General features: G+C 41.5%; 1 protein-coding gene across 8 annotated transcripts in view; it reads right to left on the bottom strand.

Moving 5' to 3' along the window:
* The window catches only part of slc4a11 (solute carrier family 4 member 11), a 142,665-nt gene that overhangs the window by 102,398 nt on the left and 21,564 nt on the right, over window positions 1-18,703 (bottom strand). For 2 of the 8 annotated variants that reach the window (XM_078276763.1, XM_078276764.1), the window contains exon 1: window positions 17,344-17,527. The exons of the other annotated variants lie outside the window; for them this stretch is intronic. In XM_078276763.1, the coding sequence (XP_078132889.1) occupies window positions 17,344-17,380 (37 nt within the window). In that variant the 5' untranslated portion in view covers window positions 17,381-17,527. Of the gene's footprint in view, window positions 1-17,343; window positions 17,528-18,703 lie in introns of those variants that run through there. 8 annotated transcript variants of the gene reach the window in all.

The raw sequence follows: 18,703 nt of genomic DNA, 5'->3' as shown, positions 1-18,703 counted from the left end.
GAGGATCACGACTTCATGTTTGTGTCCTCCATTTTTGTTGCCCTCGGCTCCACTTTCGCCATCAAAGACGTTTCCCCCGTCGATATGCGTTTTCCCCTAACGTTACCTAAACCTGACCCAAATCTTATCTCGAACCCTAACTATGGATGGGGGTGCTACGTATTTTAACAGGATGGAAACACTATTATACAGGGGGAACACACTTTCACACAACACCGGCAACACACAAACGCTCATAACAGGAAGTGGGCGTGCCCGGCACAGGCCTGGCAAGCCAAAAAGCCAGACTCCGGTAGTTGTGCTGTTTGGTAAATATGTCCAAAGCTTATCATTGTTATCGACCTGAATTTTATCGCAATCCCGTTTCCAGATTGTTTCATCGCCCAGCCCTATGATGAAGATACAGATAAATAGAAATGCATGGCAAAACATTGCATTTTGTCAATATTTTAGAGACCCCCCCTATCTCTAAGGAAGGAGTGTGACTGTAACTGATTGTATCGGAGACCTCATCCTTTCCATCACCAGGTGAGGACAAATCCATATTACGCTCGCCACGGAAAGCCTCTTGGTGATCCACCAAGTAGAAGGGACTCCGCTATAATCTTGTCGCTGATAAGCACCAAAAAAATGGACGGACCGATTGCTCAGTTGGGAAGCCACCCCGTATGTGTGCCGTGCTGCAGCCACAGAGCTGTTGAAAGCCAACCACATCAGTGGGGTGTAGTTCCAAGCCAAATCTGGTTTAGATGATGTGTGAGGAAACATGATTTGGCCTGATTCTCTCATCCTAACCACACAAAGCCCCAGTCACTCTCCTCCCAGCTCGACCAGGACAAGTCTTTACTAGTCTCTCATCACATTCACAGGCTCACACTTTCACTGCTATTTGCCACTTACTTGTCAATACCACCCTGTCAACAAAAGCCTTCCTACAGTTTCCCTACTTTTCAGACTGAGATGTATATTCATACCGAAAGTTAAAAGATAAGACAGACCGACCAATTTCAGAAGCTAGCAGTCAATAAAATTCCATCTTTTCATAGGCGACGCATTCACTGCACATGTAAAACTGCATTTTTAAAATCAATATTTCAAAATGGAGCAGTATTTCTAAGACACAGCCAAATATATTTAAAAAGGTCTGTCACTCTCTGGGTGATAAACTGATCCATATTACAGAAAAGCTCTTGCTGGAACGATTAGTCGATTAACTGCTACTATTTTGAGAATCGATCAACCGTATTTTATTTTTTTATTTTTTTTAAGTTAAGCAAAATTGCCAAACAAACATTCTCCAATTCCAGTTTGTCAATTGTACATTTTCCAGTCTTTTGTGATAATAAACGGATTTCTTTGGTTATTGGACTTTCTACTTGTCTTTGGTTGGACAAAATAATACATATGAGGACCTCACCTTCGGCTTGAGTAATTGGTGATGGGCACGTTTCAGTATTTTCTGACAATTTTGAGATTAAATGAATAATGAATAATCAATTAGTTGAGAAAAGGATCAGCAAACTAATCAATAATGAAAAGAATCCTGATTTGCAGCCCCATCTGCTTATTTTTCTTAATTTCCTTACATATTGTGTACTACCATCCCTTATTATACATAATTTTTAAGGATAATTTAACAGTAAGTATTTTATTTAATATGTCAGTTATTTATTGGTTTTCACCAAACACCAACAAAATCTCAAAAAAAGATTTCCTGTCTGTAATGTGATGTACAACAATGTATTTAATAGCTTTTCAATATTATCTGTAGGTTATCAATGTGTTTTGCCAATTAAGTCTGTAGAACATTCCACTAAATTGAACACGCCTCTACTTGACGGTAAACTCCACATTATTTGATGGATGCTTTTATCAAAAGAACCTTGAAGAACTATGAGTCACATAGGCAGATGTCGTCAAGTTCCCTTGAAACAGATAAGGTACAACAAAAGGTACAAAAACCTTATTCAAAGTCAAGAGCATGATGAACCACTTTTGCAGCAAGCTCTACCCCATGTTTTCAGAGAGGAATGCTTACATTGTTGACAAGGAAATTTAGAGACATTTAGGCTTGTAACTCCATATTGTGACAAGTGACTAAGAATAATTAAAACTCAAAATGACAAAATCTCACAATTAAATTGGAAACCTTCTCCAGGACACATTCTGCTAGCACTAGTTTTTATCACTGCGCTGCACTGACGTTGAAAATGTTTGCACGCTGTGAGCACATATTTACAGCCACACAAGACATACTGGTCAAGCTTCTTTTCTAAATGTTAGAGAAAAAAAAGTATGACTTTGTTTGATTAAGGGGAAGAGCTGTTGGCTCTGCTACAGACAGTTGTATCCCCCGGCTGGTGTCTGACGTGGATGATGTCACAGCAGAGCCCTGACCATGAGGCTGGCTAAGACCGAGCTGTCTGGCAAGCAGCTGGACTCTGGCTGGCTGGGAGTCAGCCATATCCTGTGTGTGTGTGTGTGTGTGTGAGCTGCACAATGTATCGATTATTATTTTTTTTTTAAATCATATCGCGAAAGGCTGCAACATATCGCAGCAGACAGTGTTCGTTGAAAGAAAATATCAGTAGCAAACTGTTAAAATTTAACATTCTTTTTTTAGTGGTGCATTTTAGAAATTATTTCTTCTGATTTGTTTTAAATGCAACAAGCAATGTGTTGTATTTTAAAAGAAATACAAAAGCAACAGAAATGCAGAGCGGAGTACATTTTAATATATGTTTATTTATCGCAACGAATATCGTTATCGCGATATTCAATAACGTCGCATATTGCATATTTTCCATATATGTTACAGCCCTAGTGTGTGTATTTTATATCTGTTATCACACTTTCATACATCAATGTGTATAATTTGTCTGTATGGGTCTGATATTCTACACGTGTTTCTGGGTCTGCATGTGTGTTTGTATAAGAGGTGATGAATTTGTGGTATGCATGGATGTATATCAGGGTTGTAACGATTCATGTATTCGTACCAAACCGTCAAGGTACGCGGGTTTATGGTCCGGTGCATGCAGAATACATTGTATACATACTGATGCACACACGTGGAACCAAAGTTCCCAAGTTTGAGGTCCACCCAGAAACTTTTAGCTGTACGGCAAACATTTGCTGAGATTAGCACAACATTGTGCGAGTCACTTACACTGTGGCGAATGCAAATGAAATGCCAGAGCTGGAAGACCCGCCTGTGGGTTCCCGGTCAACATCTCCTGATGCACAATGTTAATTTTTTTTATTGTATGTATTTCGGTATTTATTTCATCGCATAAGAGATGCTTTTCAGTTTTATTGCCTCTTGTGACCCGTTACCTTTTGGGAAAGTCTTCGTTCAGTGTTCGTTTAGTGTAATTAGTGCTGCTGCGATTAGGCGATTAATCGACCCTGAAAATTAGTCGACGGCAATTTCTTTAGTCGACGTGTCGTTTTACTATTGACCGCCTATTTATTTTTGGTCTCCCGTCTCAAACGGCTCACTGTAATTCATCTCCACACCAGTCTGTGTGCTGTGCGCGCCCTGCTGGTTAATCTGCTATTCTCTTTCTTCCCCCTCCTCCCGCCTTCACTGCTTTTATATGAAAAATGGCGGAGGCAGGCGAGTCCTCTGAATCAAGTCCGAGAATTAGCACTAGACCAAAAGCTTCCAATGTATGGGAAAATTTCAGGCCAACTGGTAACAAAATAGTGGTCTGTACACTGTCAAACTTCACTTGCTTATCACGGGAACACACCCACGATTCACGAGTACCTAAAATGGAAACACAGGAGTTGTTGAAGATGCGCCCACAGAAAAGGAAAAGACAACGTAAGTATATGATTATTAATGAAATGGCGAGCTAGTCTGTACTGTTTATTAACTTGAGAAGTACAATGACTGTCTTTGGATGATAAACAGGCTACTTACACTTACTCAATAATGTTCCCCGCCATGCACGCAAGCGTAAACACGAGCAGCACAGCTGCGTGTCTGCCTGCTTTCAGCGCGATTCATGCAGAGGGAGCTAAGCATAGTAGGCTAGTCCAGACTCTGACTAATATGGTATAGCCTAATGGAAATGCAGATAGTTATGCTTAGATTGTTAATACATAATGTTTTTGAACAGTTTTAATGAGCTTCTAACAAAAGTAGGCTGATATTGATGTGAAGGTTAAGGTGAAAGCCCAGACAGGATATTAGGAATGGGCTCTCTACATCAGTAGGCTAATTGTGTATTTTTCTCCTCTTTTTGTCAGTTGCAGGCAAAAGTAGTCTGAGTAATATTTAAGTTATTTATATTGTTTACATTTGTAATTTTCCATTTGGTAATATTTGTTATTAGGGCCCGAGCGCTGACAGCGGCGAAGGCCCTATTGGAACTGAAGGAATTATTATTATTCTTTTCCCTGCAAATGAATTGGCTTTTTGAGGGGCTTAACATATTCAAAACCTCACCAAAATTGGCGGGCGCCTCAAGTCTGGTGAAAAGTTATGTATTTTAAGGGTTTAGGGAATAGGCACACAAAAATGGCTCGCTAGCGCCCCCTACAAACTTAAACAAAATTGAGCCCCTGCAGTGTGTTTAATGTACTTACAAAAGTTGGTACACATATGTAACATGTGAAGATGTACAAAAAAACATCATTAGAGCCATACTAAAACCCAACAGGAAGTCCACCATTTTGATTTCATGAAGTTTGAAATTAGTGTTATTTTGGCCATTTCCACGTCATACTTTAACAAACTCCTCCTAGAGATTTCATCCGATCAACTTCAAATTCGGTCTGTGCCATCTTAAGACGTTAAAGATGAAAAGTTGTTAAAAGAAAAACTTTTCGTCATAGGGCGTGGCGGCCATTTTGTGCATTTTGCCATCGAAACAGGAAGTGGGTTTAACTTGAGTGTACATTGTCCAATTGGCTCGAAACCTTTCAGGATTCATAAGAGTCCAACCCTGAGGACAAATAAAGGCCGATATTTACTTAAAGTCATAGCGCCCCCTAGTGGCAACAGGAAGTAGGCCTAAAAGTCAAGGTGCTATACTTTAACGAACTCCTCCTAGAGATTTCATCCGGCATACTTCAAATTTGGTCTGTACCATCTCAACACCTTAAAGATGAAGTTACTAAAAGAAAAACTTTTTGTCAAACGGTTTGGGCGTGGCGTGGTGGCCATTTTGAGTGTTTAGCGATGAATAAAGAAATTGTGTAACTTGAGTGTACGTGGTCGTATCTGCCCAAAATTTCTCACGATTGACAAGGGTCCAGGTCTGAGGACAGCTATAGGCCAATATTTACTTTTGGTAATAGCGCCCCCCCCGCTGGCAACAGGAAATGCGCCTTATATGACAAACATCATCCGATTTACATGAAACTTGTGTGGTAGACATGTGATACTGAGCCGCCCCCTATACTTTAACCACGCCCACTTACTCAGGCCACACCCCCTTTCATAACATTTGAACCGTTTAAGGTAGATCCTTGTGTGAGGCATCATTGAACTCAGCAGAGACTTCCTTCTTCATTGGTGATGTTTGGCCCGCCCCCTATGTTTAAGCCACGCCCCTTTCATAAATGCTGACCCATCTAAGGTTGAGTCTTGTGTCAGAGACAGAGACTTCCTTTTTAATTGGTGATGCTTTGACCCGCCCCCTATAACTTAGCCACGCCCCTTTTCACAGCTAATGAACTGTATGACAGAGTCTTGTGTGAGGTATCGTTGAACTCAGCAGAGAGTTCCCTTTTCATTGGTAACGATTTGCAGTGTCTGATTGCCGCACAAATGCACGGTCGCAAGGAGCGGCGTCCGCCAGTAACCCCGACGCGCGCAGAGGCGCGAGGGCCCGTCCATCACTGCTTGCAGCTTTAATTTATATTGTTTTACATTTGTAATTTTTTTTATTTGGTAACATTTAAGTTATTTATATTGTTTATGGCACAGGTGACATTTTATGTTTTGGCCCTTCAGTTGAGTTCAAAATGGACACAATGAAATAAACACTTGATATTTTTTTTTTACTAATCTACTAATTAAGTGTAATACAGAAGTGATTACATTTTCCTCATCTTTATAATGAAAATAGTTTACCAAAATTGCCATGAGCAAAATGCTACCTTTGTCCCCAGCAATAATGTTGCCCATCTTTGACACTTGCACTATGGTCTGTTCAAAATAAATGAAAATAAAGTATTATAATGCATTTTTTCCACTGTACTGAAGTCACAAACCGTGACTCCTATCCCGGGGTTTAAACCAGATTGTGACATTTGTGTACCGTTACTCCCCTAATGTCTATGCAAATAGTTACTTCAGGCTAAGATACAGCAAAGCCTGTGTGGTCAAAAGGCAGAGTCACAGGCAAACCTGACCGAGCCAGGACAAATAAGAAGGCAAATTTGGTTTCATTATTTTTAGGAATGTAAAAACTAATACAAGAATATTTCATACTGTGACAGCCAGATGGCTATGTGACCTCAACCAAAGAACAAACATGAACACTCCAAGATTGCCATCAATATAATTCATTTTGAATTATTGTCTCATTGGAAATTTACATTTCTGAAAAAAAATCAAGTCCTGCAGCATTCTGGTTCCCCAGTTTTTTTTTTCTCCTAACAGTCAGTTAGCGTGAGGTCTGTGGACTGAAAAGCTGTGCAGTAATCCTCTGGTCCTTTCACCTGAGAGGGATTGATAGTTATAGTGAGCTGGCTACTGCCAGTTCACAGATGAATCCGGCCTCGTCTGCAGCACAGCGAGACGAGGCTTCGTGACTGAGGTTAGAGCAGGAACATGCTCCAATTTAAAGCCCTCCTCCACTGGCGCTTCAGTGTTTTCCTACCCTCTTTTTTCCTGTCTGTCCTCCCTCTATGTAAATCTTTCCCCTTAATTCGGATTCCTCTCTTCTTCCTTTTCTCCTGTTTTTCTGTCTTCCCAATCTCTAACAGTCTCACACAGGTATGGGATTATGCTCAGGTGCTGCAGCAGGGATGCTCTGCTGTCTGTTCGTTTGTGTGTTTGTGTGTTTGTGTGTTTGTGTGTGTGTGTGTGTGTGTGAGAGTGAGGGTGTTTTTCAACTACACACATGCATACCGTCAACTGCTCACTGAAGAAATTGGCTGCCTCGATTTTCATAGAAGGTGGGGGGGGTAAGAGACGCCAGTGCTAGGGGATTCCTGCTAATTGCTTGCACATTCTCCTCTTCCTCTGCCTCGATTAAAGCCAGGCCACCATCTCCCTTTCAAGTCTGCTTGTTCTGCACACAGCCTTCTACTGTATGCTGCTCCAGCCTGCCCCCCATCCGACAGCATTTCTTGCTGCTTTTCATTTGTGGTGTCCCCCCACAGAACTACACAGTTTCAACAGAATCGATGTGAGGCAGCGGGAGAGAAAATGCCGGCACAAAATCTAGTCTACTGTATATCTGTCGGCCTGTCTGTTTCCACCTTGTGCGAGATCCTTTTAAGTGCATACTGTGCATGTTCGTACCCTATGTAACATAAGGGGAAATAAGCGATTTGGAATTGTTATCGGCTTACAGAGGATGTGACCTTTGAAACGAAAATTAATATTAAAATTTGATGGCGGTTTTAATCAAATGAGGCTTTCAGCCGAGTATTCATACCTTTTTACAAAGCAAGGCCCTGGTTAAGAATCAAACCACTAACCTTAGCAGTGTCAGTGCCCTGCCCCTGCCCTGTTCAGTGGCTGTCTCTTTGCTTAGCTTAGTCATATCCTGCACCATACTGACAGAATTTAAATAAAGCAAACTTGGCTACTGTTTTCCCAGCTTGTCGTCCTAGATAGTATGTCTCACTTCTAGCCGTCTTGTTTAATCCTCCACCTGACACTGGGTGTACAGAGGTTTGTGTAGTCTTCTGTCTATTCTGTGTATTTGATCTAGATCTTTGTGTCCTTGTACGTCAGTCAGCGTGAACTGTGCTGATGTGTCTAGCCACCAGTGCTGCCTACAAAGTCACACTGCTTAACATTTATTGTACAACACCATCCTACTCAGACAGACCCTAACTACAGATATTAGATTACCAAACAGTACACTAAATGTGCTGGAATATAGATGGCGCTGCAGCGTATGGGTGATGTCAATTGCCCCATCACGGCAAGCGACAAGGACAAAAAGGACATCAGACACAGAGTGAAGGAACAGTACAAAACATCTCTTATGGACAAGGACCATACATGCCATGGATGCATGCTCCTCACATAACATAACCTCAGTCTGAGGGGGAAGGAGAAAATCGTACAACACAATGCAACTTGTTTCTGCAGTTCAGAACGCATTTTATTTAAATAGCATGGGTCACACATAAGACGCGTGTGTCTGCGTGTGTCAGTGAGATTGTAATAAAGTGTGTGTGGTGACACCCTATGTCTAGTTTAGTCTGCATTATACCAATTGCCACAGTCTATTTACCACGTTGATATTTTGGCACATGGAAAAGGACAATTACAATCAAGGATTGGCAATTCATTGACAAGGACATCTTCTGAATAAGAACTGTGCCTGTGTGTGTGTGTGTGTGTGTGTGTGTGTGTATAAATCACAGGGACATCTTCAGAATAAGAACTGTGTGTGTGTGTGTGTGTGTGTGTGTGTGTGTGTGTGTGTGTGTGTGTGTGTGTGTGTGTGTGTGGGGGGGAGCTGCAGCAGCAGAGTGCCATGTCTACCACTCTGTCGTGTTCTGTTTGTTGGTTTTAAATTAAATTCACTGCAAAAGAGAAAGCACCCAGCACAGTACAAATTGTGGTGTGGTGGTAGCGCTGTGCAGCCTTGGTAGACCATACAAGAGCAATATTAAATAGGAACTGAAACGCATACCTCGCCTGTGCACAGTACTGCTTCCTGTGCTGTAACCTGTGCAGTAAGCTTTCATCTGCAGTGAATGGGTGTATACATGCTACAGGGTAGCAGTAAACTACAGCCTAATTACAGTACACAACGGCAAACCAGAGCGGCCTGTCATGACCAAAGACGGGGGAGGACCACCAACACAGTTTTATTTTTATTTTCCAAACACGTGCATTTATGTGTGCTTATGTCCGCTACATCATCTTCGTTTTTAGGTGTATGTAAATGCCGTGTAAGAGACTAGTTCCATGTCTGTGTGCATTTATTCCTGCTTTCGTGTCTCAGCGAATGATCCTCTTCTTTAAATCTAGAGACAATGGCAGCCAACAATCTGCTTTATTTCTGGGTTAAAAGCATTGATCGTATTTCGAATGAGCTTACGACATGACCTCTCTGTGAAGTCAAATTGAAATGGAACAATTCCACACTAAAAGGCCGCTGACATCAGTTTCTCATCTTCGACTTTTCCCCCGCTGAAAACCGCTTAAATACTCATAAATTCAAACATGTAATCTGCTGCTAAAAACAAAGCAACCTAGAAAAAAATTAATAAAAATTATTTGTGAATAAAAAAAAATAAAAAAAGAACTTCCCAATTATTTCCAAAGACCGTGAAACTTTCTGCCGTTATAAATCAGTGTTAAAAATAACTGCACTGGTGTTTGCTGGATTCAGTCTAACTTGATTGACAATGACTTGTTGTGCTTCTAGGATGCAGCATGTTAGTATTTAAACCCCATTTTTTTCTGATCGTTAAAAAAGAAGGCAAGAGAGTTTTGCTACCATAGTCCCAATAATAGATGCTTTTTATATATCTGCATCTGGAGCATGAAGCAGTGAAGACATGTGGAATTAAAAGGTTTGCAAAAGTAACACGTTAACTACCATGTTGGAACTGCAGGGCTGTTTTTGTACATGGGGCTAATAGGGATAGGCTGCTTAAATAGCGTGTACATTCCACATTAGTTTGTAATTACCAAACCCGCTACAGTTTAGTTTGGGCTCCACAGTAGTATTTGAGTTTGTGATTGATTTGGATGTTGAAGGGAACAAGGCAGAGCTTGTGTTAGTACATGAACATCTCTCTGTTTAAGGAAGTCCTCGAGCATTGGTTCTACATTTGGAAATATATCCGTTTAGGGCGTAAATTAGTCTTGTCCTTGAATAGGAATTACTTAGTCATTTTATTCTTGGTCTTAACCTGCCTTTAGAAGTATTCATTCAATTACAATAAGAAGAACCCATAACCGTCAACAATTGCTCTATTCTAGTAATAATAATTTGAAATGGTAATAAAAAACAAAATAACTTATTATAAAGTTATTCAGTCAGCTGCTGCTCACAATCATTATTTGCCTAATAATGAATGTCAATTTCTTTCTATTAAAAAAAGGATCCCGGAATTCATCAGTGTTTAATTTATAAATGTTTGAAAAAATAAATTATTATACAAAAAAGCACTAATTAAATACATTTTTCTTTCACGCTCTCTATTGGCCTACTTAAAGCATTTTCGGAACGGTCGTTTTAGGAACATGTTTAATATGTGGCATACTTATTGAAATAAAAATGTATTTAACTTCTGGATAAGTGGTGACCTAAAATCCAACTGAAATTCAGTTTCAATCTGTCTGCTTCTTTTAAAACTCTGGGTATTCGTTAACTGATTAACTCACAAACCTGAGCCTCTCACATAATAACACATCAGGGGGGCGGGTTTGCGGCGGCGCCCATGGCATTCATTGTGAGCTTAAAAAGGAACAATTCAGATTTATCGGTATCATTAATGGTGCACAGATTGGTGCACCCCATCCCCCCCATCATATGCCAATTTGGTAGACCTCGCCCAACCTTGGTGTGCGTTACTCCATGTCACAAACTGCGTACAGGAAGAGGGGGGACAGCACATCTCAACATTCAAAATGTAGATGCAAAACAAGTAAAGGGTGTGTTAGGAGCATGCAGACAAGTAAGTATAATTATGTAGCAGTGCACCTCCATCTACTCAAGGGATGAAAACAGGACAGAGCATGGGTGCACTGTACACAATGAGCCACCAAAACTGCTCCAAAATACAGCTGCATTACCGAGGAAAAATATTGTGAGGAGGAACTGCGTCTCTGGAAAATGCAGCTCTACCAATGCAGAACTGCACTTTAGACTGTTCGCTTGCATGAAGAGCCCAAAATGTTTTTGATATTTTCTTGCCATCCTGATTCTAGGGCTGCACGACATGACAAAAATATCTAATTGCGATTATTTCGACTGCAATATGATTCACGATATTGGGTACCGAACTTGCTACTTTTTAGGGTACCGACCGAATTATGTTGGTACTACAGAGCAAGGGGGTAAGCGAGCATCCAGAAAGCGTACCTCCTATGGGGAGATTGTAGGCTAAAAAGCCATCACCTTCCGCTAGCATTCCATTGACTCCCATTCATTTTGGCGTCACTTTGACATAACTTTACATCTGAAGCGTTTAAAGACCATTTGTCCATTGTTTATTTCTAAGGAAACACGACAATGTATAAAAGGCTCCATTACCTTGTATCTCACGTTATGGCTCCGTAGCTGCCATTTTTGTAAAAAATAGGCTAACAATTTTGTCATAACCACGCGACTTTCTGTCGCATAGTAGAGGAATTAATGTATAGTCAGGAGAAGCTCGCAGGCAATCGGGGGGACGTGGAGGCATACAGTCAAGGGATAAGCCCATAGAGAGTCCATGAAAGTATCGGAACAAAATATTTCAGCAACGTTTTGATGGGTTGGAAATTCTTCGGTATGTGGCAAGTGAATTCATATGAAGTAACATCTCTGCAAGATTGGGAATGATTGAGATTTCTCTTGGCACAGCTACCAGAAGACTTCCAACTTTCAGACAGGTTGCTCACGTCACATCTATGTCGTCAAGCTCAGTTTGAGGCTGCGCAGCAGATGCGCTCAGCCATCACCGGAAAAGTGCTTCTAACTGACTTCACTGGTTTCCGTCGAAGTCTATGGCGTTGCTGTGTCCAATTCTTTCACTGTCTATGCTACAGAGTATCGATTCACGTTAAATCAATCAGTGCCAGAGTTCGGTACTTAAGAGTGCATAAGCGCAAGCTTCGGTATCCTCTTCTCTGTCGTCTCCTCTGTTGTTTCCTCTGTCGTCTGCTCTGTCCTCTCCTCTGTTGTCTCCTCTGCATGTTTGACAGAGAGAGGGACTCAGCACCGACACACATGGGCAGAGCTGCGATACGTCACCTCTGCAGCTCGTTCAAGTCACCATGAGTCCCGACAATGCCGGTAAAGTGTGGTTACACTTTTCAAAACTCCACGCAGACAGCATTCACTGCATGTAATATATTACAGGGAGCCAAAAGCAGTCGCTGTGCTGCTACACTTCCTCTAAGACACGCGCAACAGTGTTTTCTGTTCCCTGGTGACAGACGGACAGGCTGGACTTGTAGGGCAAAGCAAAGGCAACTTTATTTCTAGAGCACATTTCAAGCAACAAGGCAATTCAAAGTGCTTTACATAAACGTAAAAGAGCAATTCAAAACTATTATCTGATGTAGGCGTTTTTTCACGGAAGGAATTGCCCGGCTTCCTAGCCTTGCATGCCAGTGGGCTCGCAGTTATCAGTTTCTCTTCCCTGACCACTGACAAGCAAAGACAACTAGGCTACACCCTCCTACAACCGCGATGGCTGCACCTGATTGGACCAAAGCTTAACGTGGGGCTGTCTGCTCCTGGATTTCAAAACAGACTATAATGATGGCTCGTTCGGAAAAACGTTACGTAACCTTACCAAAATGGGTTTCTGAAAACATTTTATGCAAGATATAGGCTATGCAGTTGCTGAATCTGTCTTCATTTCAAATCGACAATGGTCAGTTTAAAAGATTTTTGTGAGTTTTTGGGGGCGGCGAGTCGAGCTGCCCACTCCTCATTTGCATAAAGTAGCCTGGATTCAACTTTATGCAAATGAGGAGCGGGCGACTCGACGCCCTGCTTCTCCAAAGTCCCCGCGACGCTACGAGAATGCATTGCACGGCTGTTCACACAGACAATGGACACGTACTATAAGTGATACAATCCACACACAAACCAGGCACTCTTCACATAAAGGGGGGATTCAGAAACTCACTATACTGTAATTAATGATCAGTACTTACTTATGCCTTATTTATCACCTTGAACCATTGTTCTACACTTATACAAATACTTATACAAATATTCCGATAAAACAGTGTGTATGCATGTAAATGTGAGCATGGGAGGAGGAGAATGGAAACAAAAAACTGAATTAAAAAAAATATTAATGTGAGGTCTTTTTCATTCTGTTTCTCTTGAACTGTGCATGATTAGTGTTGATGTTGACACATCTACATAATTGTTTTGTGTGTGTGTGTGTGTGTGTGTGTGTGTGTGTGTGTGTGTGTAGAAATAGAGGAGTGTAGAAATCACAGGGACATCTTCAGAATAAGAACTCTGTCTGTCTGTGTGTGTGTGTGTGTGTGTGTGTGTGTGTGTGTGTGTGTGTGTGTGTGTGTGTGTGTGTGTGTGTGTGTCCTGACCCGAGCCTGACACAGTTAAATTCTAATTTTTTTTACTCCAATTATACCAATGACAAGTAGGCTACGTTTTTGTGTGGAAAGCCTGCATTTATTAAGCAACTGTAGGAAGGCATTCGGAAATGTCAACAGATGAGCGCATCAGTGCACACGGGGCAACAAGCGCACGTTAATAAGCTGTTAAAATGTTCAATGTGTTAACCTTTCCTGCTTGCTTCTTTTCCGGCCGTAGTCAGAAAACCAGGAGAGACTCGGTACCTCCAGGGCCGAAGTTATAAAATGAATAACGTTGAGGTTAAAATCCCGTTTCTGGTGAGCAAATGAATGAACTTGGCTTTCAGTCCAACTTAAACTTATTCCACCAACTCTTCTCCGGTTGCATAAAACACGTCTGCTTCCTCTCTCTTTCTCTATCTCTATGCTGCCCACTTACCACACACACACACACACACACACACACACACACACACCTCTCTTAAAAAAGGAGCCACAGCACCATTTTACAACAAATGCCTTATCGCGCTGATGTGACCGAGCCGGACCCGACCATAATTTCTAAATATCTGTCCGTACCCGACGGGCTGGGCCGGGTATCCATGCCTTAATGTGCGTGTAAACCAACACATTATGTAGATAGAATGAATTGTGTATATAATTACTGACAGTGTGTACGGACAATATCTGTTACACAGGGTGGACTTGTTTTTCTGATATTTCAGTGCTGGTATGTATTTGTATGTGTGTGTGTGTGTGTTACTGTATAATAATTTGTATGTATGTGTTGATGTGTGTTTCTCCTCTGCCCAGATGGCTGTGCTCTGAGATCTGTTGCCAGTGGTGAATACTGATCAGAGATCACTGTCACATCTACAGCATGCACGCACACACACCCACACGGTCAAAGTACTAATTCACGCAGCCAGTATGTGTCCTCCATGCTGATATTGTGTGGTTCTGCAGGTCAAGGCTGCAACACTGATTACCAGGCTGCCTGTCACACCTGAAGACTGACACCCTGCAGGAACCACTCCGGGAGATTTCAGTTTTAGGTCGTGATTATGATATTTAATCAGTGTTTGAAAAAGACAGCAGAAATGTGGATTTGGCTTGAGTGGCTAAATTTCCAGTTATTATATGTTTTTTGCAGAGCTGGAGCTTTGCAGCAAGAATTGACTCTTGAAAGCACTCACTGCAAAGCAATTTGAACTAGTAGATGGACAGAATATTGATGGGCAACCAGTTGAATAAATGGTTAATTGTTTAAGTCATATTTTAAGCAAAAATGCCAAACATCCCAGCTTCTCAAATGTCAATATTTTTCTTAAGTGATCGTAAACTGAATGTGTTTGGGGTTAGGGTGTTTCGTTAGAAAAAAAAAAAAAAAAAAATCACCTTGAGCTTTAGGGACATAGTGATGGGATATGTTCACAACTATCTGACATTTTATTGACTAAACAGTTAATTAATTAATTGAGGAAAATCATCGGCTGATTAATCAATAATGAAAATAATCGTTACAGCCCTAAAATAATTTGGCATTTGAAAAAAACAAAGTTTCTCTTCTGAAATGCTGAATACTTTTAGTTCTGACTGCGTGATATGGTTTAAAAATGATTGTGTTAATAACAAGATATATACATATATATATATATATATATATATACACACACACACACACATACATACACATATATATATATATATATATATACACATACATACACACATATACACACACACACACACATATATATGATATGGCAAGAATGCGCAAATTTGCAATGCCACTGTTATGCATTAAGCTTACATTAGACCAAACCAGTTACACATGTGAAACAAGAACTTCAACTATTTTTGGATTTTGTTTTTAACTCGAATTACTTAGAAAAATCCCTATGGATAACAGAATTCTGTACAACAATATGATTAAAAACATTCCATTGATACTATAAAGCTATATAGCAAATTATCGCCCATTCCTATTTTGAATTCCCCCCCAGTTTTTCCCCCAGATTAAGTTATGAATCAAGAATAACAGTCCAAGGGAAAGCTTTATAGGAAACAATTTATCCTCAGCGACATAAATGTCGCAGTTGAAACATTCTGTAAACACCGTTCCACACTGCATTGTTACAAGCTGCATTTGCTCCATTGTGAGAGCAAGCAAACAAAATCAGAAAGGTAAATCAAGCTACACGTCATCAGTATGAAAATCAGAGGCTCACTGCAGTACGACTACAAAGTGTAATCCCATGGTGAAGCTCTGTGGTAATTTACAGCTCTATAAAGTGAATCCCATATCTCCTGACCTCCTCCCACAGCGACAGCTGCTCCTTTACCTGTCAGCAGGTTGCCACCGATAATGACACCATGTGGAGATTTACTTGCAATGTGCTGCAATAAGGGCTTGCTCATAGATGGCACACCAACATTTGGTGTAATCTGTATGGGTGAACATTCTGATGGACAACATGTTCCTGTTACGCATGCCGAAAGGTGCTGCGCACAACAGCCCGCTCTGCTTTTATTTGAAAATCTAGATGGTAGTACAGTGAGTTTGGGAAGCGAGAAATCTAATCTGGCAAAGTAATTGTTGAGTCACTGGTGGTGATCAATAACTCCATCAAATTCCTGCAGATATATTTTGGTTCTACTGGGCAGTAAATTGTTAAAATGCCTACTTAAAGCCAAGGTGACATTACAGACATTAACAACGATTGTAATTAGGTGGATAAGACATCGGATACGATCAGACATTTCGACTCTTTTCAAACCTCAACCTCTCCTGTAATTGGTAACAAACCTTATGAATACCTTCCTGTTCTGCTGCAAGGATCAAACCTGCCCTCTCCGCCTCTAATCAGCACTAAGCAAATGAATGCAAATTACTCCTCTGAGGACGAGCCACAGCAGTGTCCATCACGCCCGACACGCACTCTGAGATGTAGTTAGTGTGCACAGTGCATGACGCTCACACACGCACGCTCAGATAATATTCCTGCACTCGCATTATCCCATATAATGTCCCCATCTCTCTCTCTCTCACACACACACACACACACTTCATTCCTAGACAAAATGAAAGTGGGGAAGCAGCCGCATCACACCTCCAAATGGGCTCTGGTCTCTCCAAGGACTTTCAGTGAGGGGAGAACACGCTGCTCTCCTGTGGCTGTCACCAACACTAATCACACATACCAAATATATGGAAGTACACATATTTTCCCTCTCAATTTCTCATGCAGAGAAATATATGCACTCATACAACACACATATATGTGCACATTCACACACACTGCTTCTTGTGCTGTGTCCATCCCTCTCTGTCTAGCGAGCGCACTTGCACAAGCCCAGTCAGTGCAGCACATAAGAAAAGTGCATTATGAGCTCCGCATTCCAGCTGTCTCTGCTCGGCAGGTATACTGCCTCTCTCTTGGTGGGTTTGCAAGACAGTCATTTCTAAAGGTTCAGTTCCTGAACTGAAAAAAATACGACGCAGGAACCTGTTGTGTCGCATACCAGACATAAACAAGAAGAAGAAAAGAAAAAAACGGCAAGCGCATACTCATACAAAAAAATGCAACAAAAGAAAAAACTGTATTTCTGTAAGCAGAACGGGGCTTCTTCAACCCAAACTCCACCGATAATAAAATAAAAACAGGATTTCTGTAACAAACAGAACATTGCCACATTCCTAAGTGCACAAAAAGAGAAAACACCAAGAAAGTCGGTACAGTAGAACACATGCACACCCAAACATCTGCCGTCCCTCAGAGTGAAAGTGGAGGTGGGCTGCACTTTGTTTTGCACAGGGGGTTCTCAGGTTTCACTAGGTAGGGAAACCCAAGGTTCTCCCAGCGAACGCTGTGTCGTGCACAGCTGAGGAGAAGCCCTGAGAGCTTTGATCCACTTACCCGAAGGCACAAAATGTAGAACTTTGTTGGTCTCCATGGCTGAGCAAGTGGTGGGGAATGCACACTTCCTCTCTCCAACAGCCAACCCCCCCCCCCCCCAAGTCAACCCATCATGGTTGTGTTATCCTGTGCTGATGAGTGTGAGATCACCTCTGCTCCCTTAGCTCTGCTCTGTTTCTGACTGCCTCTCAGACACATGCAGTGACTCAGCCCCACTCTGCCTGCCTACTCACACGCTCACCGCTGGGTCCTAGTGCCTTTCCCTTTCGCCCAACCCCTTCACTTCCCCGCTCACCAGTCAGCAGCCTATGGCAGGCCAGCATGCAGCGAGGCAAACCTCACGTCAAGACACACCCCCCCCCCCAACACACTTCTCTTCAAACAGCAAACCCCCAGCATGCATCATGTCATTGTCAGCCACACCATCTCACCTGTGCCAACATTGCTCTGTCCTATAGCTCAGACTGACTACATTAGTTTCACCATTGAGTTGCGCTTGTCTCTCTGTATAACCTCATGTAGATTCTCTCTCTCCCTCCCTCTCCCTCTCCATCAACATCAACATCAACCTTTGTTTCATGTCATACCCCCGTTCTCTCTTTTGTCTGCATCTATACTGTTAACCATAAAATAAAATGTCATACAACTTATCTTAAGTAGTTGCAACCCTGACAAAAACTGACTTATGCTTGGCCATGATGTGAAAAGATTTGTGTTGACACCTCCACATTAAGTTGCCAAATGCAGTCTTGCATGGTGACAGGTAACAGACACTCTGTCCAATAAGAAAAACGCTGTCCCAACAACAAGCTACTGCTGAGAGCGCGTGACTTTGGATTTTAAATCCTGGTTTAATTGAAGTCACTGTAAATACACAAATCCGATCAATTAATTAAGGCTTACACTTAAGAACATAGTCTTAAATTCAAATGCACAGAAAAAAGCCAACCCCTCTCATCAGATATGCATCAAGTATGCATTTTCCCTTCATATGACCCCTATCAGACAACATACATGCAATTTAACTAATGTAAGCCATCAGTTTTGACATGAAAGGTCATAACCCTGGAAAACTCCTGGGCTCCCCAGATTGACTCCCAGGCCAAACAAGGCTTCTGATCATATATGTTGTGTCCAAAGAGGCAATGTCACCAACTTTTACATCACTTTAGCTTGTGGACATTGAGGCTTATTAATGACAAGCCTTAAAATGGAAGCATCATTTGGAAATGTAATGTTGGAATTGTTGTGGAGGTAATCCACTTCCTCTTAATTGTACTCCCATTATTCTCCAAAGAATAACTGCTACCATTTGTGCCAGTATTTACTGCTGCTGTAATGAATACTATGTACTTGTATT

This window comes from Sander vitreus, chromosome 20 (assembly GCF_031162955.1).
Source record: "Sander vitreus isolate 19-12246 chromosome 20, sanVit1, whole genome shotgun sequence".
NCBI classification, from domain to species: Eukaryota; Metazoa; Chordata; class Actinopteri; order Perciformes; family Percidae; genus Sander; species Sander vitreus.
The sequence above is the reverse complement of the archived record's forward strand: the minus strand, read 5'-3'. Positions and strand labels throughout refer to the sequence as shown.